Source organism: Rattus rattus, chromosome 14, assembly GCF_011064425.1.
Source record: "Rattus rattus isolate New Zealand chromosome 14, Rrattus_CSIRO_v1, whole genome shotgun sequence".
Lineage (NCBI taxonomy): Eukaryota > Metazoa > Chordata > Mammalia > Rodentia > Muridae > Rattus > Rattus rattus.
The window spans coordinates 42,966,093-42,990,355 of record NC_046167.1 but is presented as its reverse complement, the minus strand read 5'-3'; the positions used below and the strand labels follow the sequence as shown (position 1 = coordinate 42,990,355).

The window sequence follows — 24,263 nt, the reverse complement described above, 5'->3', positions numbered from 1 at the left end:
GTTTATCCCCTCTATTCGGAGTCAAGGCCACATAGCCAAGAGTCCTTATTAGTTCTCTCATTCTCACTTTCCATTGGGTGTTTGTTTTCTTGGTCATTGTTTTAAGTTTTTCTGACACAGAATCTCTATGTAGCCCACACTGTCCTTGAACTTGTAGTCCCCCTGCCTCATTCTCCAAAGTTCTGAGATTTTAAGCATGCACCATCAGGGCCAATTGCTTGTTTTGTTTTCATTTTGGCAGGGTCATGCTGTGTAGCCCGACTTACTTAGGGCGGTGCTAGAGTGACATGAGCAACCTTGTCATGTTCTTATTCTCTTAGTATCTGTATTCCACCTGCACCTCAAGTTCATCAATTCACCAAGATATCAGTCTTACCAAGAGTTGTAGTGGTAAATAGGTAACAAACACATTTTTTTTTCACTTAGTGTTGTATCAGATTTGTCCCCTAGGACTGCAGGTCTCTGAGTGAGCCGACTTGTGTGGTCTGAGCTCAGCATAGTACCTAGAACACATTTTATTTGTTTCTTTGTCATGTGGGCTCTCTTAGAACTTCTCTCATGTTCTTGATAGCTGAGCTCTGTACCTAAAGCAGTATTTATTTACATAGTATCTTGCATGTTGAGATTTTTTTTTAAGGCAGAGAAGATAGTTCTGCGTTCTATACTGTCCTCAATAGAAGTCTCTCAGGATTCTATTTTGAGTTTTCTAGTAGAGGCTGGGTCCACTTGAGTGGCTCTGGGAGATTTCAGTGATGCATCTGCATCTCTGTTGAGTTCTACCCAAACAATTGCTGTTGCCACAGTCAGTCTTGAATTTCACAGAAAATGTTTATTTGCATCTGAATAAGGATCATCTTCAGATGCTGGATCACAGGAATCCAGTATAAGTCCCTGCTGAAATACCCGAGGATGTTCAGTGTTATGCTTTGAAAGTAGGAAGTCCTTCCTGGAGTTATATGTTTGAACACTTGGTCCCTGTTGATGACATTGTTGAGGAAGTAGAGCCTGACTGTTGGAAATAAACCTGTCCCTACCTGTTATCTATTTTCTGCTTCCTGACTGTGGACGCAATGTGACCGGTTGCTTTGAACTCATATAGCCAAACATTCTCCACCACCGTGATGAACTGTGTTCTCTTGAACCATGAGTTGTAATAAGCCCTCCATTAGGCTACTTCTTTGTCAGATAACAAGTAGTCAGGCAGCTAAGATTTGAGATGAATGTCTTTTGTGTTTCAGATTTGGCGCAAGTACGATGCGGACAGCAGTGGCTTCATATCAGCTGCTGAGCTTTCTGTGAGTGTTGGTGGGAAGTAACACTGAGCGACGGGCTGGTTTGGTCATCTTTAGAATATATACATGTATGCACACATACATATATGTATATATGTGATATATATGTGTGCAGTGTGCGCATGTATATATGTATGTATGTATTTCTGTGGACCCAAGACATGTGACTTTGAACTTGTTTCTTAAAAAACAAATTCCTCCTTAACAGGAGAAAGTGGATCACTGAAAAGATTTTAAAAATGAGCTGACAAGGTGCCTCAGCCCATAATGACATAAGTCTAATGTCCTGAGCTCAATCCTTGGAACCACATAAATGAGGTAGAAGGAAAGAAAAAACCATGAAGTTGTCCTCTGACTTCCATGTATTGTTGCACATCCTACATGTCATGTGCATGTACATGCATGCATTCACACACATATGCACATACACACGCACACACAGCACAGTACAATAATAAATAAATAACAAAGGTTAGGGAAGTGCTGATCATGCAGCTGTCTTTGGGAGAGAGGTGAATGAAGCTTTTAGGATATGCTTTGTGTTTGGAGTTCCGCTCTGGCTTCCAAGAGCATCTTTCAGTGTCAACTCTCCACTCTAATTCTTAATGCTTATTTAACATTTTGTTTCCTCCATGAGACAAGTTACAATCCCCATCCCTATAGAAAAGACCTTGAACAAGTTTATATTTTATTTGCTCACTGTATTCAATGTCACTTTTCTCTTGGTGGCACAGAACTTTCTCCGAGATCTTTTCCTCCACCACAAAAAGGTCATTTCCGAGGCTGAGCTGGAAGAGTATACTAGCACCATGGTGAGTGAATGACTATGGGCTCTGTGGGGAGCCTACCTGTGCCTCCTCGTTCTCCCAGGAGATGTTTGCTGATAGACAGCTGCATGGGAAGAGCCTGTCTCTGTAACAGTGGCTAAAACTGAGCTGTTGTAGCTTCTTCCTTGGAAAGAGATGCGTGCATTTGAGAAAGAGGGCTGTTTAGCTGCCTTTGAAGAGACCAGGAACATCCAGGAAATACTAGGTTTTTATTAAACACCTTGCTAGCAAACTCAATGGTCATTAGAGTTATACAGAAAGAAGTAACCATGGACTTGTACCATTGGGACCCAACAGATAGATATGGTTTCTCACAACGATGGTGATTCTACTCATTGAGCTCCTGGTCCCAGAGCAGAGGAAACTCAGATGGGGGTGTGCATGCTTCCTCTGGCTAAAACTAGTGCCAGGCAAAGGGAGCTGATGGCTGTGAAGCACTTTGCTTTCCATGGAGAACACGTGCCCGAGAATGGCTGGCTCATTGCAGTTCATGTCATTATCTTACACTCTTCTTATGGTATTTTTGATTTAAATCACTGTGAGATGATTTCAGTGTCGAGATCCTTGAAAATGATTAGACAGGAAAAGTTGTGTTTCGTGGGCCCCTCACCACTCTGCTCCAGTGTTCACACAGAGCTCTCTATAGCTTGTGTTGAATTGCCCCGGTTGCTGTGCCAACCTCTGCCCATCTCTAGGCCTATTTTATTCTCACCATATCTGATTTCTAAATCAGTAAGCAAGTGACTTACAGGCATAGTCTTAGTTGTGCCCTGTGGGAGCGTCCCATTTATTTTATATTTTTAATTTAATGTGTTTTAGAATTTCATGAGTACTGTTTCACATCACTGTTTAAAAACAACAATGTCTCTGTGTTACATTAAGATACAAAGAATTCTTGAGCAGAGTTTATGAGGAGTTGGAGTGTATCTAACTGAGAACAATATGTAGGTTTTTGTTAAAATGTGGGCTATTAGGCACACACAGACTTGTGGTGTGTGTGTGTGTGTGTGTGTGTGTGTGTGTGTGTGTGTGTGTGTGTTTGGAAGTATGCATGTGAAGGCATCAGGTCAGTCCTGGGTGTCATAAAAATTAGAGATGTCTCACTGACCTCAGGTTTATTGGTTAGCTGGCTAAGTTGGTTGACAAGTGATCCCCAGGGATCCTCAAGATTGTTTTCCCAGTGCTGGGACTACACTCAGGCTACCATCCCTGTACTTTAAACTGTGCTCTTGGAATTAAACTCAGTTCATATGTTTGCAGAAGCTCTTAGCCCACTGATCTATCTCCCTAGCCCTATGTACAGGATTTTAATTGGGTTGCTCAAATACTGAAACTCATTTTAAAGATTAGCTAACCAAGAAAAGCTGTTTCATAGCCAAAGGCACCATAAAGCTATACTTCCTGGATGTCAGCCCTGGAAGAATCTCACTCTGGACTCCAGCCACTCTGAGTGCTGGCTCTGGAACTAGTCTTCCCAGGGAAATATGAAAACTGTTTTGGCCACGATGACTTCTAAGTAGGAAAAGATAATGTCCAAGAGAGAACCAAATCCCAGGACAGAATGTCAAGGAAGCATTTTGGCTTCTTACAATGCTATTTGTTCTAACTGAATGCAGGATGTTTTGGGGAATCCCGAGCAGACATGAGCTTAGCATTGAATGAAGAGCAGGGATCTCCCAGGAGCAGGAAGCAGCTGTCTTTGTTCAAGAGCCTTAGAGACCCTTCTGACCTAAGCTCTGGTGAAGCTCTGTTGTGGAATAAACATGGAAGGGAATTCATTGGCATCTTTCCGGGGGTCAGACTAGAAGGCCTTAAGCATATTTTAAACATCAGTTGAACAGAATGTCAGCCTGTCTGTTATCTCAATTGAATTAATTTGTAAAACATGAACTACACGAGGAATATATTTACATTTAAATCTCTAGTAGCTTTCCAGCATTTCTTCCAGCTTGAAGCTGAGCAGAGGGTTCTTCCCACCTCCAGCTACCAGTTCTGATCTCCATGTTCTGCTTCCTAATATAATGCAGCTATTTTTTTCCTAATTTTCTTCCTCTGGTTCTTGTGCATCCTTCAAGGTTCAGGTAGATGCTATCTTTCCCTAGGAAATACTCACAACCTCCTTTCGTAACGCGAACCAATCTCTGGCCTGTTGTGCATGCCACCACCTTAACACCATACTCATTTACTTATGTCATCTCGCAGATATTGTTAAGTGCTTACTGTGCTCCAGGCATGAGTCTAATCACTGGGGATTCAACAGTGCATACAATAAGTAATAAATTATATTGCATGACAGAAAATGAGAGGAAATGTAGAGATGGATATGCTAGCATGGTAGAGAATTGAGGGTGTCCTAGTCTCATTTATGTTGCAGTGATAAAATATTTTAACAAAAAGAAAATTAGTGGTGAAAGGGATTTATCTCAGCTTATAATACATCATTGTGGGACAATCAAGACAGGAACTCTAAAATGCTGGTCACATCGTATCACATCCACTCTCAAGGGCAGAGAGAAATGACTATGCTTCTAAGCTCACTTGCTTGTTTTTGCTTAGCTTGCTTTCTCAACTCTCATTTAGGCTAGGGACTCCTGCCTAAGGAATGGTACCACCCATGGTGGTCTGTATCTTTCCACATCAATTAACTTAATACCTCATAGACATATCCCAGGCCAGCCCAAATATAGATAATTCTTCACTGTGACTCTCCCCAGTCAATTTGAGGTTGCATCAAGTTGACAATTAAACCTGCATATCATATCCTTATGGCCTACTTCTTATCTCCAAGTCCCTGCCCTTACAGGAGTCTGACACTCCTCAGGCTACTTACTATAAACTGAACTGAATTTTCAGTTGTCACCTAAGAACCAGCTATGACTGAACCAAGATAGAGTAAGCAATGATTCTCTTGGGGATCCTCCTATATCCCTTGCTTGTGCTCCTCATGACCCTGCATAATTCACATGGGAGATGCTTTATTAAGCATGGTCCTATGCTTTTCCTTTCCCTTAAACTTAATGTTCCAGGGCCAGTAGACATGGAATCTGGCAGAGCCAAAACTCACTATTTATGGCTTTTTCTGCGGTTCTTTACTTCAGAAAAATTCTCAAGCAACCTGAGCACTGGTTATGAATCATGATGACTCCCTAGGGCAGGGCTGACTAGAAAGAGAGGGCTAAGAACATGTCCTTGTGGACCAGGATTCATATCATACTGTTTGTTTCCTTAAATTAAGTCTGTGGTCTTCCCTTTGGACTATGTGCGTGTAATGCCCATAGTCAAATTGCAATGGACAGGGAGCAATATTGACAGAGATATAATACTATGGGAGGCATATGGGATGTTAAGGGGAAGAGAAAGGGAGGTATAGTATTGATATAGGAACTATATAGGACATATGGAATCCACCCACAACAGAAGGTCCTGTGACATCATTCTTAACTTACTTTGTCCCCTATGCCCACCTTCCAACAAATGAATTACTTAGTTTCTTCACAGGAGTCATGCTTGCCTTCAGATAATCCTTGTTTGTACCAGCCCCCAAGCATTAAAGGGCCCTCGAGGTCTCACTCATCTGAGCATTCTGGTCTCTTCCAATATTTATCATTCTGTTGAATGGCAAGAACCTTAGGAATGGCAAAAAGTGTTTCAGGGCCATGGTGTTAAAGTCCCCCTTTCCTCAGTGATTATACAGACCTCAAAATGTCTCAGAAGATCCCCTTTCCCCTGAGGGATATCACTCTGAGGAATGTTTCCCCTGTGGTTAAATTTGACCTGGTAAATCAGTTCACAAACACATGTGAGTTCTGTCCCTGACAAATGTTTGGGGAGAAGTTGAGAAGAAAGATATAGTCTCCCTGCCTCAGCCTTCGAACCTTCTTCAGGAGAAATCTGGAGAGGCAGGAGAAAGGACCACAAGCTCTTTGGTTATTTCTGTCACCCCCACTGTGACTGTCACCAGCACAAAGCATCAACCAGTAAGAGGAGTTGAGTCTAAACTTTCTGCCCATTCTTCATTGCTAAGGTTACCTAGTCCTGAGTTTAGGAAGCTGTCTACCTACTGAGGGCTGAGAGAGTCCCGTGAGTGAATCACATTTCTGCTGCTTTAATGACTTCCTATTGAGCAATGAACACAATCATTGCAAAGCTGCACTGAAGATTTTCTTTGGAGGTTTAGCATGAAATGTTTTACTTAAGAGCTGTAACCTACCAGATGAATTCAAATTGACCCTAATGAGGATGGCTGCATTTGACAGCTGTGTGAAGCATCGCTAACACATGAGCCGAGGGTGAACAGCCAGTCAGAAAAGATAGGCTCAGACATGCACACCACATCCTGTCCCGATCCTAATTAGTGTTCTGAAGGAGGAAGGGAGGAAAGGATGCTACCAGCTCCAGGCAGGAGGAGAGACTGTGTAACGAGATAGGATATCATTAGGTGGTACTTTATTTCGCTAAGTGCAAGCTAATGACTCTGAGAGTTACTATTACAAAACAACAAATGAAGTTCCGACACTTTGACAGAGAAACTTCTATTTGACTAAGCTGGTCTTATGACTGGTATGAAGTCGGTCCAGTCCGAGGCCTGTCTGGATTCATTTGTGGGATATTTTCTCTTTCTATGTCTACTTTCTACATGCTGATGATGTCAGCCAGTATTAAATGAAAGCCTTAGTTTATGTCTCTGATTCAATCTTTCTTTTGAGCTTCTCGAATGAGGATGCGTCTCTCCTTTCATACCCAACATCTCAGACATAGCTGGTCCAAAGCTGACATCTGACTTTGTCTCACATAGTCGGCTGTAAGGGTGGCTTCCTTCATTTTGATTGATGTGTCAAAGCAATCAGTCTTGATGCCTTCTCTGTCACTCTAATTAGCCAATCCTATTGACTGCCACATGTCACTAAATATTAGAAGCACAGTAATATGTAAAGAAAAGAGGTTTATGTAGCTGTCAGTTAGAGAGGCTTCTGGTGAGGAAGTCACAGTAGGTGCATCCTGATGGCAGAAGTGTATGTGAGCCATAGCAGAGTGAAACCAGAAGCTGACAGACATTTCAAGGCCGTGCTTAGTCAGCTCATAACAAGTGATTCTTCTTGGAATCAAGTCACACAAGACCTACACCTCTAAATGAGCTGACCACCTCCCCCTGGGTCCCACCTCTTAAACTTTCCCCCACTCAATACTAGCTATCGGGAGATGAAGTTAAATTTTCCTACCTCATCATTGCCTCCTAGAGACTAAGCTTCCAGCATGTATTCTCTTAGGGGTGACTCACAACATAGCAGCTATATTAAAATTACATCATGAATCTGGCCATTCCCACCAGGTTCTAAGCCACAAGGATGGGTAACTGGAGAGGTTTCATTACCTCCGCTCTTACCTTCTATGCTCTCTGTTGAACACAGCAGCCTGTGATCCTGTTACATTGTAGCCAGATCACAGCTGAGATTAAACCCTTCAAAGACTACTGTCTTTCAGAGAAAACGACAGTGTTAGTACCTGCTTACTTACCAAGCTGCCATTTGTCTCAATTTATCTCCTTTTATACACTTCTATCACGTGATAGACTTTTCCTGAGGAGAGAAAACACATCTCTCTACTCATTCCAAAAATGAAAGCTACAGCAGGCCAAAGTGAACTAATGAGTTTTAAAGTGAACAGAATATAGGTGAGGGGCTGCTGTAAAGGCAGAGGGATGACTCAAAGACAGTTACATCACTGAGAAGCCCACTCCAACATTGGCTGTGACTCACAAAAGTCACCTTCCTCGAGTTCTTTAAGACTGTTTCCCTTGTAGCTTCATTGGTCTCTGCTTCTTCCAGGCAGCTTGGCTGCTCTAAGAGTCTCTAACTGGCTCTGCTGGTCTCAGAGTGCTTCTCAGCACTCCTACTGCTTATATAAACTTGATGGGTCTAGAAAATCTAGTCAATTTCAGGGACTTTCTGAAACTATTGAGTTGTTACTTTCTGAGTTTTAAGGAGCTTCCTGCAAAATGGAATGTTTTACCTTCTTTTAGAACATCCTGAGTTTTAAGGAGCTCCCTTCCAGGATGGAAGGTTTAATCTCGGAGGACATTGCTATGTAACATAACTCAGGTCTTTCCATACTTCTGCCAAGTCCACTTTCCAGTAGGTTCACCAGCTAAGTATTGTGCCATGGCTTGCTTGCCTTCTATCTGCACAGTACCCTTAATCCAGAAATGCATATGACTTTCACTGCATCTCAAACTTTGTTCAAAAGCTGCCTCCTCCCTAAGGGTGACCGTTATTGTGAAATGGTTCATCACTGCCAACTTACAATCACCTAGAAGTCAAGTCTCTGAGAGTGTCTGTGTGTTTTAAATCTCTTGTGTATGTGGTATGTTTGTGTATGTGCTTGTGTGTGCATGTGCAGGCTTGCTGGTATGTAACTGCATGCCTCCCATGCTATGGTACCCATATGGAGGTAATAGGATAGCTTCCAGTGTCAGGCCCTCACCTTCCACCCTGTGGGAGACAAGGCCTCTTTGTTGTCCATAGCTATACATGCCCGGCTAGTTGGCAGTCCAGCTCTTAAGGTTATCTCCCATGTCTGCTGCTTCCCATGCCTGGATGGGCACCAGGGTTACAGATGTAACCCCCAGCCTCGCTTTGATGGGTGCTGGGGGGAGGCGCAAATTCAGGTCTTGGTACTTATATTGACTGACACCTTGCCACTTGAGCTCTCCAACTCTGACTTGAAGTAAACTTCGAAGCCAGTGTTCACATAAGGCAGAGGTCTAACTGATCAGACTCTCCAGTTCTCCCTCAAGCACCTCCCAGTCTAGAAAGTTTCCCTTTTGAATTTGCTCAGCAAGAGTCAGTCCCATGTCTTTCTAGATGAGGTTACTACTTGCTTAGGTCTCAATTTAATCTTGTTTTCTATTACAACAGAACCCCCTGCAATGATGACATCATAAAGGATGAGGTACAGGTCACCCTCAAAACCTGTGTCATTATCTGACTAGATATAGTAGTTACATTTAAAGAATATGATAGAACATTTGAGAAGTCCCAAGAATCAATTGTACCGTCTGCCATGTCTCTGGTTTTGCTTTATAAAACTGGGTCTATGTATACCAGGTTGGCCTTGAACTTGGACCAATCCTCCTGCCTCAGCCTCAGTGCTGGGATTCTAGGCACATACTATATAACAGGTTCATCTCTGTTTTAGTAAGTTCTATAATGGGCAATTTTTGATGACAAACTTTGGAGAGAATAGGCTTTCACACTAATTTCAAATTCCAAAAAAGACCAAACTGAATTTGGAGAAGGAGAAAGAATGTAAAACAAAACAAATGTATTTTTACATGTGCTCATACCTCTTTTGCCTGTGCAGTCTCCTCACCTGATGTGTCCACAGATACTCTTGAGCTCTGGAGTGTGAAGTCACATTCCAGCTCAGACATAAAAAGGAGTGTGTCCTCTCTGTATTACCTAACTGTAGAGTGGTCTCCTGCTCTGAGGTTAGAACACAGACTTTTCCCATCTCATCTAAAGTCATGTATAGGCTAATAGTGCATATAGGTTCTTTGGACAATGCTAGGTGTCTCTTGCCCTCTGCTCTGCTCAGTGAGACATCATCTATAAGAGTCCCTCACCCAAGGCTTGGTTGCTGAGATGCCAGAGATGAATATAAGATATTTAAACGTGAAACACTGGATTTTAAGCTGTCACATTGTGCAGAATCTTCTTTTACCTACTAGAAATGAAGGTGTTATTTCTGTCTTCCACCAAAACTACACCTTTTCTTCCAAGCACATGTTGGGACTGACCATGCTACTCCTTTGGAGATAGATGTGGTCAGTAGCTGGCTTTGGAATGATGAAATTTTAACCTGTAAGTGAGCTTCCACCTTTCTTTCTGCCATGACACCCAGGGACCAGGGATGTTGCCCTGAATTAGCTGCTGTGAGGGTGGAGCCTCCAGCTAGCCTTGGATCTTCTACAACAGGAACAAGACATGTACCTGTATTGACAACACACAGGAGTGATCACTGTGACCTACCCCAGCCAGAAGCTGAGCTGCCAGGCCCTTGGTAGCAAGCACTCATTTCTCCTAACGTAGATGGTCCCTCAACTCAGATGGTTTAGACGGAGGTGTTTTAAGGGCTTTCAAGATCATAAGTGGTGGTAGTGCTCACCGTTAATCTCAGCTCTTGGAAAGCAAAGACAGGTGGATCTCTGTGAGTTTGAGGCCAGTCTGATCTACAGAGTGAGTTTCAGGACAGCCAAGGTGACACAGAAAAACCTGGTCTTGAAAAACAAAGAAATAAAAAATAAAAAAGAACTCTGTTCCAAGCATTTGTCACATCCATGTTCCTTTCTGCCTTTTAGATGAAGATCTTTGACAGAAATAAAGATGGCCGTTTGGATCTTAATGACTTGGCAAGGTGAGTGGTGCAGAAAAGTGGCGAACTCCGAAGTTCCTGTTCCTGGGTCTGATGGTAGGATACACACATCCTTGAAATTTGAGAGCCACTCTTCCCTGGAGTCTAAGAAACCAGGTTCATCTTACTAAACCAACTGTCGTCCTTTTGAACCACTCTGGGTAACAGATTCCTTTGTGAAGATACCCAAAGCTCCATCCTGCTTAAATACACCATGCATATGTTATTATATTATATTATATTATATTATATTATATTATATATACTAAGAATTCATGCACGGGTCATTGGTGGATTTTGCCCTCAGAGGCCAGGCACTCAGTCCTACCCTTCCAAATCCAAAATGTAGCAAAACAAAAGCAATAATGATGACAATGATAATAAAATAATAATAAATGAAAGAAAGAAATGAAGGAAGGAAGAGAGAAAGAAACTTGAAGCTATTCATTGACTTTGGGAATGTTAAATTGTTAATTCGGAACAGTAAAAACTGACTAAACTTTAGTAGAGCTATCTCTCTGCTGGCCTTTGAGGGTTGACTACCCTGAGTTGTACCTGAAGGCTGAGGGGAAGGGGGAGGACGAGAACGGGAGCAACATAGCCCATGAGTGTGAGGTGACTTGGCACTGATGGTTTGCTCTGTGTGTTGTCATGCAGCTTTCTACTACTGTAATGAAATGTCAGAGATAGGCTAACTTATAAAGAGAAAACATTTAATTATTTCACTGTTTCAGAGGCTGGCTATCAAAAAAGCATAACACAACTTCTAGGAAAAATTTCTTGGCTGTGTCATACCATGGTGGGGACATTTAGGTATTGTGTATCTCTGTGTGGTTCTCCATCCGTTTCTTGTTCTTGATGATGAATCCACAGCCTTTGAGTATGCTGGGCTCAGCCCCTGGTCTTGAAGGTTGTCTGTGAGTAGAAACAATAGGAAGACTCTTGTCAGTCCTGGCCATAATACTTAGTCTGGTACACTAGATGGATTTCCGTGCCTCCTAGGACCAGTTGTATTCCTAATGGACTCTCCACAGGACCGCCATCTGACTTTTGGTCACTTTGATGAAAAAGGGACACCGAGAGACCAGTCAAAGAAGAATAAGTGTTTCTCTCCATGGACCCAGCAACGGACCTCAACCCCAACCTTGTTTCTGCTCCCTCCACCTCACATGCTTTTCTTGAGCATTTGAGGCAGAACTGATGATTATGCCTCTTGCAAATAGCAATAGCCTGTTTTATCCTTTAAGTTTCGCTAATTTTTGCTTCTAATGGAGTTGTCAACAGCCACACACTTACTGCAGTTACTGATGATGTCAGCATTTATGATGATGTTAGGATTTATGTTTGCTCTTTTTCTGAGTTTGATCTGTGTTATTGTTGTTCCTTTCTATGTTAAGTAGATATGTTTTAATGATCTTTTCATTCTCTTGTTTATTTCACTATTTACATATTTTGTGTTATTTTCTTAGTGTTTCTCTGGGGGCTTACCATTAACAAGTTGGATTAATAGCAGTTTATCAATATTATAGTAAATTTGTACTTGTTTACAGTTCCAGTCCCCCATGTTTGAAGAAAGCACAGTATTACATGCTGTGTACCCATCAACACCTATTTTTCTCTTTCTCTTTCTTTTGTCCTTCCTTCCTTCCTTCTTTTCTTTCTTTGATAGGCTATTGCTATGTGTTCAAGGGATTTCCCTGCTTTGGTCTATTGAGAAACTGGCAGCATGTGAAGCTGCCTGGGGCACACATGCTGAATAATTTCTTGATGGGGCTAAAATATTATAACCAACAAAAAATTACATTCATTGTGCTTCTTTTCAAAATGTGTATGTATGAGGGCTTTGGCAGCATGTATGTAGTCTGTATGAGGGCTCTGGCTGCATGTATGTATGTCTATATGAGGGCTTTGGCAGCACGTATGTGGGGAGTTGGCTACATGTCTGTATGTCTGTATTGGCAGCATGTCTATGTCTGTATGAGGGCTTTGGCTGCATGTCTGTATGTCTGTATGAGGGCTCTGGCTGCATGTCTATATGTCTGTATGTCTTATGTCTGTATGTTTTTATGGCTGCATGTATGTAGTCTGTGCATCAGTCATATGCTTATTGCCTTCAGAAGCTGGAAGAGGGCATCAGATCCCCAGAAACTGGAGTTACAGAAGGTTGTGAGCTGTCATGTACTGGGAATTGAAACTGTACCCTCTACCAGGCAACCTGTGCTCTTACCCACTAAGCTGTCTCTCCAGCCCCTCACCCTGCCTTTTGTTTGCTCTCGCATGCACCTGTACTATTGCTTTCTACTCTTCAGTGGACTTCAGTTTCTGCCTGGTGTCCTCTCATTTCAGACTGAGGACTCTGTTTGCTTTTCCATACAGGACATATTTGTGGGTGATGATACTTTTGTTGTTCATTTCTTTGGTGGCATTTCTTAACTAGTTCCATGGAGTCTATTCTCTTCATCATGTGTATCCACTCAAGTCTCTTCTTGGGTAGCTCAATGGTCAATTCGTGGCTGGAAAGAGATGGTTAGGTGTTTTTGTAGATGAAGTGGGAACTGGGTATAGAGGCTTTGCTCATAACCATTAAGCCATAGTCTCAGGCAAAGACTTCCTTGGTGCAATGACTGCCAAATCTCTCCTCAGGGGCTCAGTGTACAGGTGGGAAAACAAAATGCTCCAACATTTCTTGTTCTTGCCATGATGTAGCTGGCTTTTCTGTTTGGGTTTTTGTTTTATTTGGGTTCCTTGAGACAGTGTCTTTGAAGACCAGGTTGTTTCAAACTCAAAAGTCTCCTGCTTCACTGTCCAGACCTATAGACTCACACCACCACTCACTCCATGCTGATTCCTCCTTTTTTACAGAATGAGCACTCCCCAGACTGCCAAAGGCTTTTGCTCTGACCATTCTGTTCAATTTTCTTATTGCATTTGTGGGGAGAACTTTCAGAAGCCTACAGTCTAATTTCCCATCAGGAAGGGTCTTTAACGTTTTGTAGAGTGAAGGCTAATCTCTAGGAAGGCTTGCCTAGCACTCTCCTTGCATTATGTGCCTGTACTAATCGTCAGGATAATGTGGAAACCATCAACCTTTTCCTCTCTCTCCAGGCTCTGCATTTGCTGACTGATGGGAAAGTTAACAGAGGGTCATGTGGGTTCTATTCTTTTTCCCATTTAGGATTCTGGCTCTTCAGGAAAACTTCCTTCTTCAGTTTAAAATGGATGTAAGTGGTGACATTTCTCTTGATTGGTTTTTGCTACCTGTGCTTCTTTATATATCTGGAAAATCTGCAGAGAAGGAACGAAAGGATGGTAAATTATTTATTTTTCTTGTCATTATGATAAATACCTGGTTAAAGTAAGTAGAAGGAGGAAAGATTACATTGGCTCACAGTTATAGGGATACAGTCCATAGTGACCATCGTGGTGGGGGAGGTTCCTGGTGGCAGGAGCTGCTTGTAACTGTGGACATGGGAGCTTGCTTACCTCTGAGGAGAACAGGAAGCAGAGATCCAGTAGGGAGTAGGGTTGTGCTATGTAATCTAAAAACTTATTGCTTGGTAATTCACTTTCTTCAACAATGCCCCCACCCCACCCCCATCTCCTAACAGTTCTATAACCTCCCAAAACAGCCCTACCAGCTGACAAGTAACTGCAAACACATGACCCTGTGGGGGACATTTCCACTTCAAACTATAGCAAAAGGCATTCATTTGTCTTTTAACTCTTTTAGAGGCTGGAGAAGCTCAAGGTGGAGTTAAGAAACTTTAAGGGTTGTTGATTCAAAGTTGATACAGATTACCCAGCATCCTACGGAGTTACACACCTGTGGCTATGTGCTGCTGTACTGACATAATGTTTTCTTCACACCTAGGCTTCTTCTACTGAGGAAAGGAAGAGGGACTTTGAGAAAATCTTTGCCCATTATGATGTTGTAAGTGAGCCTCATGCTGTGAAGCCGTCTCTAGGTAGAAAGCCCAGTTTGTTCCTGTGTGACACTGCTGTACCAACAAGGTCTAAACTGAGACAATGAATTGCAGTCCCCTGTATGTGTTGTTAGGTAGGCCAGGGTGCCCATCTTCTCTATATGAACAGACGACTGGGTAGAGAATGGGCAAAACTGATTTATCATTAAACAGGGATGAACTCATGATTCTATTTTACCTCATAAAAATATGAGAAAGAGTCTTTTTTGTAAGACAAGACATCCATTTATTGTGTGTGCAAAAAGAAACAAACAAACAGAAAAATCCTCCCTATCCAACTAAAGGACTGAGGCACAGTCATTTCTGCCTGGTGGAACATGGCTTCTCTTATAGAGTAAGTGACAGCCATTCTTCAGGTGGGGATAGTCATTCTAAAACAGCAAATGGTACAGGGTTGAATTTCTAGAGATAAAGGTGAGATAATATGAGAAAGAGGAAAAATGAGCAAAAAGGTGGAAAAGGTCTAAGAACCCTGTCCATGAAATTAATGTCCCAGAATAACCAGGCTGCATTCTGAACACAAGCACTAAGTGGGGGTGGGGGGGTGGGGGGGGTGGGGGCAGCACCTGGCTATTTAGGTTATGTCTGTTGCTCAGCTTTCCTTCTGGACTGGTCAGCTCTGTGAGCTGGGGTGGGTACCTCAGCTTTTTTATTCTCCCCACCTTCCCCTGACCCCAGCTGTAAAGCTAGGGTGATTAGAATAAGAATGGATCTGATGGCGCTAAGTTAGCTAAGTGAGCTAAGTGAACTCCAGGAGCATTTACAGAAGAGTTCAGCATGCAGCAGGACTGCTAGTGAATCCAGCCAAGGAAACCAAGTTTCAAAACAACACCTTAAAAGTTGAGGACAAAGAAAACATGAAGAGAACAGACAGCATACAGGATTGCTGATTCTTGCCTCTAAACCCAGAACTTTGGAGGTCGAGGCAGCAGGATTTACTGAGTTCAAGACTAGTGTGGATTACAGTGAGACATTGTCTCAAAAAATTAAGAGATAGGGAGAGGCTAGAGAGATGGTTTGGTGGTTAACAGAAACAGCTGCTCCTCGGGAAGACCCATGGTTCAATTCCCAGCACCCACATGGCAGCTCACAAGTGTCTGTAACTCTTATTCTAGAGGATCTGGTACCCTCTTCCAGCCACGACAGGCACAAGGCACACAACGGTGCATAGATATATAGACAAACAAAACACCCCCACACAGAAAATAAAAATAAATATGTTGAAAACTTTGTGAAGTAGAAAGCATTATTATCTCAGTTACTTTAGGACAAAATGGACACATTGGAGTGTCTGGGCTTCATTTTACTTTCGTGTTGACAATAGAGTACAGAATGAGTAGGAAGAAAACATATACAAAAAAAAAACCAATGTTTCATATATTGATTTAAAATTTACACTTTCAGCAATCACTAAATGATTGTTCTGTCATAATGCAAGCATTTTAAATATTCAGCCTGTCCCTTTAAGGGCCATTGCTATGCAGTTAACACTTACCCCAACAGAAGCCTTTATTTGGGAAGCAGATGGCAGTAAGTTTCATGTCAATATTATTTGCTGAGGAGAACAGAGCAATGGTTCCTTATTTGGGGGCAGGAAGCTATTGATGAAGGATTCTTTTCATTCCTGCAGGGCACTCATATCTCATGAGGCTAAAACACAGAACATTTCATTCCTAAATTGGTTGGCAGTTACAAATGAACACTGACTGGCTGATTTGTCAAATTTATTATTTAGCTTTTCAAATTACGATAATGATATTTAAGTGGTTGGATTTTTTTATCTTTCAGAGTAAAACTGGAGCCCTGGAAGGCCCAGAAGTGGATGGATTTGTCAAAGACATGATGGAGCTGGTCCAGGTGAGTTCAGGAGTCTGGAAGGGTTAGTCCCATCATGCATTGGGGTTGAGACTGTGACAAATTGCATTATTTCTGAGAATGAGTGAGGGTGAAGATTAATACTGGAGAGAAAGGTCCAGAGGCATTTCCATTTAATAACCATTGATATTCTATGAGACTCAACAAATTCCTTTTGTTTTCTTTAGGATACATGAGTTAAAATAACATATACTCAACACAGAACTGTCTTTTAACCATCATTTTAAAGTCATTTGCTTTACCCAAATAGCCCAATATTACTGTGTATTTTACTGTTTTATTTTTCAGCTGCCCAATGTCTTTTCTCCCCTTTACTTGCTGCTCTCAGACTTGCTTATTACAATAACTACAGTTCTAAATTTAATTTCATATAACGTGTTTTGCATCAAGGGCTTTTTGAACATCTAGCCTAGGATGGGCACTTCCTCTTAGGTATGGCTGAGGCTTGGGCTGAGATGATTTAGGTTTTAATATAGCACACAGCCATTTTCTGTAGGGTCGACAATGTTTTTAAAAAGGCAATCTCCTTCTTTTGAACTTTACTCTCTGTACTGGTTTATAATCTCCTTAGGCAGACAATTCCAGCTTCTCTTTCTCTAGGGAGCAGTGTAGACAGTGGATTTAGTCGCCTTTGTACTTAGGGATTACTTTGAAGTACATTATTAGATGCACAATGATTGCATCCTGGCTGTCCCAGACAGCAACAAATTAGAGTAACAGTTGTTAATTACGTTAAGTCTCAGAATAATTTGCATATATGATTAAGATGAGGAAACCTTGCAGTGGTTATCATTTTTTTTGCACAGAGCTCCAGAAAGTTGACATTCTGTGACTGAGCAGACACAGGCACAATTCTATCTGACATCCACTCAGGATCACTGACTGGCACATCTTCTGGGCTCCCAACTTATTGTCCTCCTCCCAGTGATCCCTCAACTGTTCCCCCCTTTGTTCCATGGCTTTAGCTGTTCTCCCCCTTGTCCTCTGGCTCCTGCTGAAATACATGCATTTCCCTGTCAGAATAAATGACAGATATGTGTATGGTGTTTCCTTTTGAAATGATAGTTAAAGGACGATCCTGTTTTGTCTACTACCTCTTCTATAGCTTAAGTAATGGAAACAAAGGAATTATCTCTGGTATATTAAAGTTTCATGGCAGATGGATTGATCCAACTTGAGTGTTAGTTTGCTCTGATGGACTCAATGCTATGGCTTGCTGCCATAAACCTCTGTGTCACAGAATCAGGGTCCTAACTGATTGTAGGCCTGTGGATTCCTTGATCAGGCATGGAGCTTATGCTGCTATTCCTCCCATGGTCTTGACACAAGGATGAGTCTCACATGTGGAAGTAAAATAGATCTATTCTGAAATCCTCTCCCTCCTGTGTAGAACTTGGAAAGCATTCTCCAGACACTTCGTGTCTTAGTTAGGGCTTTATTGCTGTGAAGAAACACCATGACCAAGGCGACTCTTAAAAAGGACAACATTTAGTTGGGGCTGGCTTACAGTTTCAGAAGTTTAGTTCATTATTATAGTGGTGGGAAGCATGGCAGCGTGCAGGTAGCGTGGTGCTAGGGGATCTGAGATTCTCTATCTTCATCCCAAGGCTGCTAGGAGAGTACTGTTTTCCATAGGCAGTGAGGAGGAGGCTTTCTTCCACATTGGGTAAAGCTTGAACACAGGCCCTCAAAGCCTAGAGATGCTGTAGACAGCTACCATAGTCCCTGAAGACAAAATGACTCCCCCAAAGTAACACACTTAGTGTCTGATCCTCCTCCCACATCACCTACTATCTGTTCTCCTCTTCCTTCCTTCTTGATGACACGTATGCATTGTTGTCCCATTTGAGATCAGTTATTTATGACTTGATACTGTGAACAAGTTTCTTAAGCCTTCTGTTGCCTAACCTGTCACCCACAAGAGATGTCCAGTGAGACCTGCCTTCCAAGGATAAGTGGTATCTGTAGACAGCTATCATAGTCCCTGGAGACAAAATGACTCCCCCAAAGTATCAGTCTTTGTTACTGTTTTAGAGCAAATTGGCCATCATCATTCGAGTGCATTCCTGAGCTGGAAAATTATAAAAATATGGGAGGGAGTTTTCCAAAGGAATCTTTACTCAATGGATGACCATGCCATACAGGATAATCTTGACTGAAATCCAAAGGCATGCATGACAGCCTCAAAGACAGGATGTTTGTGTCCAAGTGCAACTGACACACCATAATTTTAAAGCATTTGCCTCCTTTTCTGATTTTTAAATTATTTCTACATATAAAAACGTTGAAGAGCTGGAGTCACAGTACAGCAATTAAGATCACCCTTGGCTCTTGGAGAGGACCAGCATGTGGTATCCAATAACCACACTCGGTGGCTCACAACCACCCTATCACTTAGGGTGATAACTCCAGCTCCAGGGGATCTGATAACCTCTCTGTCCTCCTTGGACATTGTGCATATGTACACATACACAATACCACACATATACACAAACATACATGCACACACACAAGTAAAAATAATTAAATCTTTAAAAGTCATTAAAATTATCAAAAATAAAATAAAGTAAAATTTAAGAAGCCAAGGAGACTAGAGCCTAAGAATTCTTGTCCTAGGCTGTCTGCCTAGTATTCCAGGCCCAGGCTCACCACTGGCTGGCAAGGTGATCACGGGTATCAGCATCTACAGACTTCAGCTTCTTCTTCTGCTTGTCTTTTATTTTGCTTGTCATGATCGGGATTGAAGGCTGGACCTCACATGTTCTCAGCAAGCACTTTGTGACTGAGCTGAAGTCCAAGCCTGTTCTTATTTACAGTTTGAAACAGAATCTCACTAAGTTGGCTGGGCTGACCTTGAGTACCATATATAGCTCAGGGCTATGATGTTTAGAACATGTCCAGGGTCTGTGAGCCAGGATACCTAGCACAGAGCCTGGGGCATGCTGACTGATGGGCTAAACACCCTTTTACATTCCAGCTTTCATTCTTTAAGGAAGCTGGAATGTAAAAGGGGTGGGGTGGGATAAAAGCCTAATGGTGACATTGAGGGATGCAGTAATCTCACATAAATCCACACACAGGACCAAGCACCAGCTATGGGTATGCCTGGAGTCAGAGGATCAGTTTCAAAATACTCCAACTCCCAAGGTGCCTGAGAGGCAGATCATTAGTTTTCAATCTGCTGTACTGGGGCTGGTCTCAGGTGGTCATTTGAGGTGGAGGAGAGAAAAGGTCTTCATTTAAAATGAAAGCTGCTCATATGCTTCTGGCTGCCTCTGAAAGATCCCCAAAGGGAGACCCTTACTCAATTCTCGGGAAGTCTCGGACCCCAGACACACGAGAGACCATCTTGATGCAATGCGCAGAGGCGAGGTTTATTACGGAGATCTCCGGGCCGACACGTATCCCATGCAGGAGACAGAGGCATCGACCCTGAGTGGTTGGGAGAAGGGCTATTTAAAGGAAGAAGTCACAAGCCCCAGGAGATGAGGGGATGTCAAAAGGAAATACCAAAAATGTCACAAGGGGAAACTCTCAAAGTCACAGGATTGTTCTTAAGACTCTAGGGTTTAAATCAGGGGAAAGGTCAAGCCCTCATTCTCCTGAGAACAGATCTTGATTCCTGTCCTTTAGGGTAAATGTTTGTCCGAGTTGACGAAGCATCTGCGTCTGATACACCTCTGGTTAGGCTTCGGCCCCAGTTTCCTGGAATACTATCTGCAGGACACAATGGCTGGAACATTATCTGTAGGGCACAATGGGGGCTTGAACAAACATCACAGGGGCAGAACAGAACCAGTTACTCATTTACCCACGTCCAGTGACATCCGGAGGGTCAGTGAGTCTGTACCAGTCCTCCTGCATTTTTAACCATCTGTCTTCCTGAGTTAGATCCTGTTGCTGAGTTTTGAGCTAATTTAAAACCCTATCTCTCACCTCTTGAGTCAGCAAGGCAGACAAGTCTTTTTTTTTTTTTTTTTTTCTTTTTTTTTTCGGAGCTGGGGACCGAACCCAGGGCCTTGCGCTTCCTAGGTAAGCGCTCTACCGCTGAGCTAAATCCCCAGCCCCGGCAGACAAGTCTTTATGGTGCTTCTTGTGCAACTGGCTGAACATCTAAGACACATTTCTTTGAGCTGCAACACACGCCCACCTACTGCTAAGCCCCGGGAAACTAATTTTTGAGCACAATGAAAGGAACCTGGTAGTAATGCATTTCACTTCACTCCTGTAATCTGATGATTAGCAGAGGTATGAGAGGTCCGGACCCTCCCACTCCTGACCCTGCTCTGCTCTTCCATTTGCTACTCTTTTCTCTCCTCCTGTTTGAGGCCAGAGCCACAGTCAGGAACACATGCTGTGTCAGTCAGGCATTCTCCTGGAATGGAGTGTAGATTAGCCCTACTGGTTGTGACTCTCTCGTTTGGGAATGGAAGGTTTTATCCCCTATTGAAGTGTTTTGTTTTGTTGTTTGTTTGTTTTTTTGTTTTGTTTTGTTTTATTTATTTTTAGAGGTTTCTTTGAAAGTAAAGAAAGCATGGACAGGGCTGGGGTGGGGATGGGGGTCAGGAGTGCTTCCCAGGGGCTCAGAAGTCTCTCAAGTAAAGCTGCCTTTTTCCCCCCTCTTAAAACAACTCAAGCAACTAAGAAGAATGAAATCAGATTCACTGATTTTCTTTGGACATCCACTTTGCAGTTTAGATTCATCCTCTTCCCCAGCTTTCTCTAGAGCAGTGTGTCAGTATGAGGTGGCAGACCCAGGCCATCAATCAGGAGACCTGGTAAAAAGACTTCAGCGCTCTCTGCTGGAAGAAGGCTGAGTTCTCCTGAGCCTCTTTTCAAGCCTGGGCAAAGGCTGTCACTATGAGGTAAAGTGTTTGAGGCAGTCATTCTGGCACTGTGGCAGCCCATGTGCAGCCTGGGAACTTGAAATGCTTCTCTGGAGTGCAGGTACCACTGTCCCTCCTCAGTCTGGAAGCAGGCCTGGAACAAATCCTCAGTTACTTCTGCCTTAGTTAGGGTTTTACTGCTGTGAACAGACACCATGACCAGGGCAACTCTTATAAGCACACATTTAATTGGGGCTGGCTTACAGGTTCACAGGTTCAGTTAATTATCAAGGTGGGAGCATGGCAGCATCCAGATAGGCATGGTGCAGGAGGAGCTGAGAGTTCTACATCTTTGTCTGAAGACTGCTATGAGAATATTACCTTTCAAAGAGCTAGGATGAGGGTATTAAAGCCCACACCCACAGTAACACACCTACTCCAACAAGGCCATACCTTCAAATAGTGCCACTCCCTGGGCTAGGCATACCCAAATCACCACAACTACTTGGATCTATAACATGGAAACTAGATTTTTATTTTGTCTAAGCCTCGTTTAAACAAAGGTGCTAAATGTCCTGAAGATGGGTCATGAAGAGCCAGGGACAATGATAAAATGTTTTCCCCCATCAGTATAATGTACTCAGTTCAATTGTTAATAAGGCAGGCTTTCTTCAACAACAGTGGGAAGCAATGTGGAAATCTTTTTTTTTTTTTTTTACTTTAAAATAATTTATTTGTTTACTTTGCCTGAAGGGGCAAGCTGAGAAATCAAGACATTGCCAGCAAACATTAAGGACCTGGGTTGGGTAAGGAGGCAGTAGCTGTCCCTGGCTCTCGTCTCTGACTCCTCTTGGCCTATCCTCGGGGAGGGCACTGCAATCTGGGACTGCCACTGGACTTCCGAATGACCATGTCCTCTTGTCCTCAGCCTAGCATCAGCGGTGTGGATCTTGATAAGTTCCGGGAGATTCTGCTTCGCCATTGCGATGTGAACAAGGATGGGAAGATCCAGAAGTCTGAGCTGGCGCTGTGTCTTGGGCTAAAAATAAACCCCTGATCCCCAACTACTCTGCTCTCTGCTTATGTGTCTGTGCTCTTGCTGTGAGAAGTGTGCTTGTGCTTTGGGGACCCAGTTAATGGACCTTCTCCCTGACAGTTTGGTTCTCTTGATAGGGGGAGGGGCCCTAGGGTGCTGCTTCCAGAGGCAGCCATGATTTTATCCCACAGGAAGCCCTCAACCAGCTTCTTCCATGTTCGTTCCTTGACCTTGGCTTATCTCCTCCAGGGCCTCAGTTTACCTGCTGGTCCTGCTCTGTTCAACTTTCCCTATTACCCAGTGATCCATTCTACCATCTCCCGTTTGTCTTTGACCTTTCTGCTCAGTTAGAATGTCACCTGTATCATGCTGTCACTTCTACAAATATGTCTTCTTGTAGAAATAAATCTATGGTCAACAATAAAGATATGCTTGACTTTGTGTAAGCTTTGTCATGTTCTGATGGTTTTCAGGGAAGGCTTAGCAGAGAGTGAGGGACATCATTCTGAAGCAACTACTGGCTGCAGGGAGCTAGCAATAGCCCCAAGTTGATGGGAAGAGTAGAGCATTGTGGATCATGTTTCATTGTTTTGTTTGTTTCTTTTTTGAGGCAGTGTCTCTAGCAGTTGCTGGCCAGTCATCCTAGCTTAGTGGATGAGCTCCAGGTACAGTGAGAGACCCTGTCTCAACAACAACAACAAAAAGCCACAGTGGAAGGGATAGAGGAAGACATCTAGTGTTGACCTCTGGCCTCCACAGGCACATGTACACACAAGCACACATACACGGAAATATTAAATCACCATGGTTACTGGGAAGATTGTATTAATTGCCAAGCTGACTTGAGTATTTCATATATGTAATGTACCACATGAGCAGTAGGTGAGAAAGTGGCAGTGGAAAGAGCGACTTTGATCTTCCATCAGCATCTTGCTTCCTTGCTCCATCTATCTCTGCTTATAAATACCTTGGGTGTTCTCCCCTATAGTCACCCAGCAAGTAGTTCCTCTTGGACATCAAACATTTCTCTTGGCTATCAGTTTTGACTTTGTATGCTTATGGTCACCTCAGAATTCATTCTTGTGGCTAACCCATTTATCTTTTACCCATATTTCTTATTCCCAAATTTAAAAGAATAGCGAGTCTTTGCAGTTTTCTCCTTGAGGCTCGAATTTGGCATGAGGATTATGGGATGAGAGTATATGCACATGCCCACGCATGGCAAAGAAAAATCAAAGGACAAGAAGACTTGAATATTATCACTACAGTCATAATCACACTGTTGACATCCAAATAGTTGTCATCACCATCCTCATCCTCAGTATCTCAGAATTTACTCTGCTTGTAATTAATTCACTTCTCTTTTAGATTGGTTCTTATCCACAAATTTGAAAGGGTAGTAAGGTTTTCCAGATGGCCCATGACACTTGCATTTAATGCAAGGAATCTAGGGACATCTTGGTCATGCCCTTGTATAAAGAATACAGAAAAAGTCTCTCCATCTTACTGAAGAACTGCATTCTCAACAAAGGAGGGGTTGTGCTGAAGATGCTATTATTATTTCTGTTTTGCCAACTATAATATTTATCATCAAAGACAGTAAACAGATGACTAAAGTCTCTTAGCTAGGAAGTGTCCCAGCTCACCTCTGGGTTTTGACCCAAGGCTTAAGTGGCTTTGACACAATGGCTTAAACATTCTTTGTTTTCATTGAGAAGGTAACTATGGCAGTTTTGGACCATACTAGTAACTGTCAGCTAGAACATGGCCAGTTATGGAACAAGTTGAGATACTCCAGGTGCGAAGGCTGAGAATCACAAGCCTTCTTGGAACAACTTTTATAATAAAGGATTTTTGAATCAAGGACATAATCCCAGATACTTAGGACACTGGTAGGAAGATTGCGAGTTCAAGGCCGGCCTGGACTATGTAACTAGTTTAAGATCTGTCAGAGAAACTTAATGCTGAAGATGTAGCTCACTGGTAGAGCATTTGCCTATCACATGTAAGGTCTG

The 24,263-nt window shown here is 42.7% G+C and overlaps 1 protein-coding gene and 1 long non-coding RNA gene across 2 annotated transcripts in view; one reads left to right on the top strand and one right to left on the bottom strand.

The window, feature by feature from the left end:
• Nucleotides 1-22,674, top strand: part of Scgn (secretagogin, EF-hand calcium binding protein) — a 37,047-nt gene extending 14,373 nt beyond the window's left edge. Inside the window, exons 5-11 of the mRNA XM_032885128.1 lie at nucleotides 1,239-1,295; nucleotides 2,027-2,104; nucleotides 10,476-10,531; nucleotides 13,704-13,749; nucleotides 14,400-14,459; nucleotides 16,300-16,368; nucleotides 22,141-22,674. Of these exons, the coding sequence (XP_032741019.1) occupies nucleotides 1,239-1,295; nucleotides 2,027-2,104; nucleotides 10,476-10,531; nucleotides 13,704-13,749; nucleotides 14,400-14,459; nucleotides 16,300-16,368; nucleotides 22,141-22,269 (495 nt within the window). The 3' untranslated portion in view covers nucleotides 22,270-22,674. The remainder of the gene's footprint in view (nucleotides 1-1,238; nucleotides 1,296-2,026; nucleotides 2,105-10,475; nucleotides 10,532-13,703; nucleotides 13,750-14,399; nucleotides 14,460-16,299; nucleotides 16,369-22,140) is intronic.
• Nucleotides 11,221-16,166, bottom strand: LOC116883861. The gene is made up of 2 exons (XR_004385799.1): nucleotides 16,007-16,166; nucleotides 11,221-11,443 (listed from the first exon to the last, which is right to left on the bottom strand). It is a non-coding gene; the product is annotated as an uncharacterized LOC116883861 (long non-coding RNA).
• Nucleotides 22,675-24,263: the final 1,589 nt, after the last annotated feature.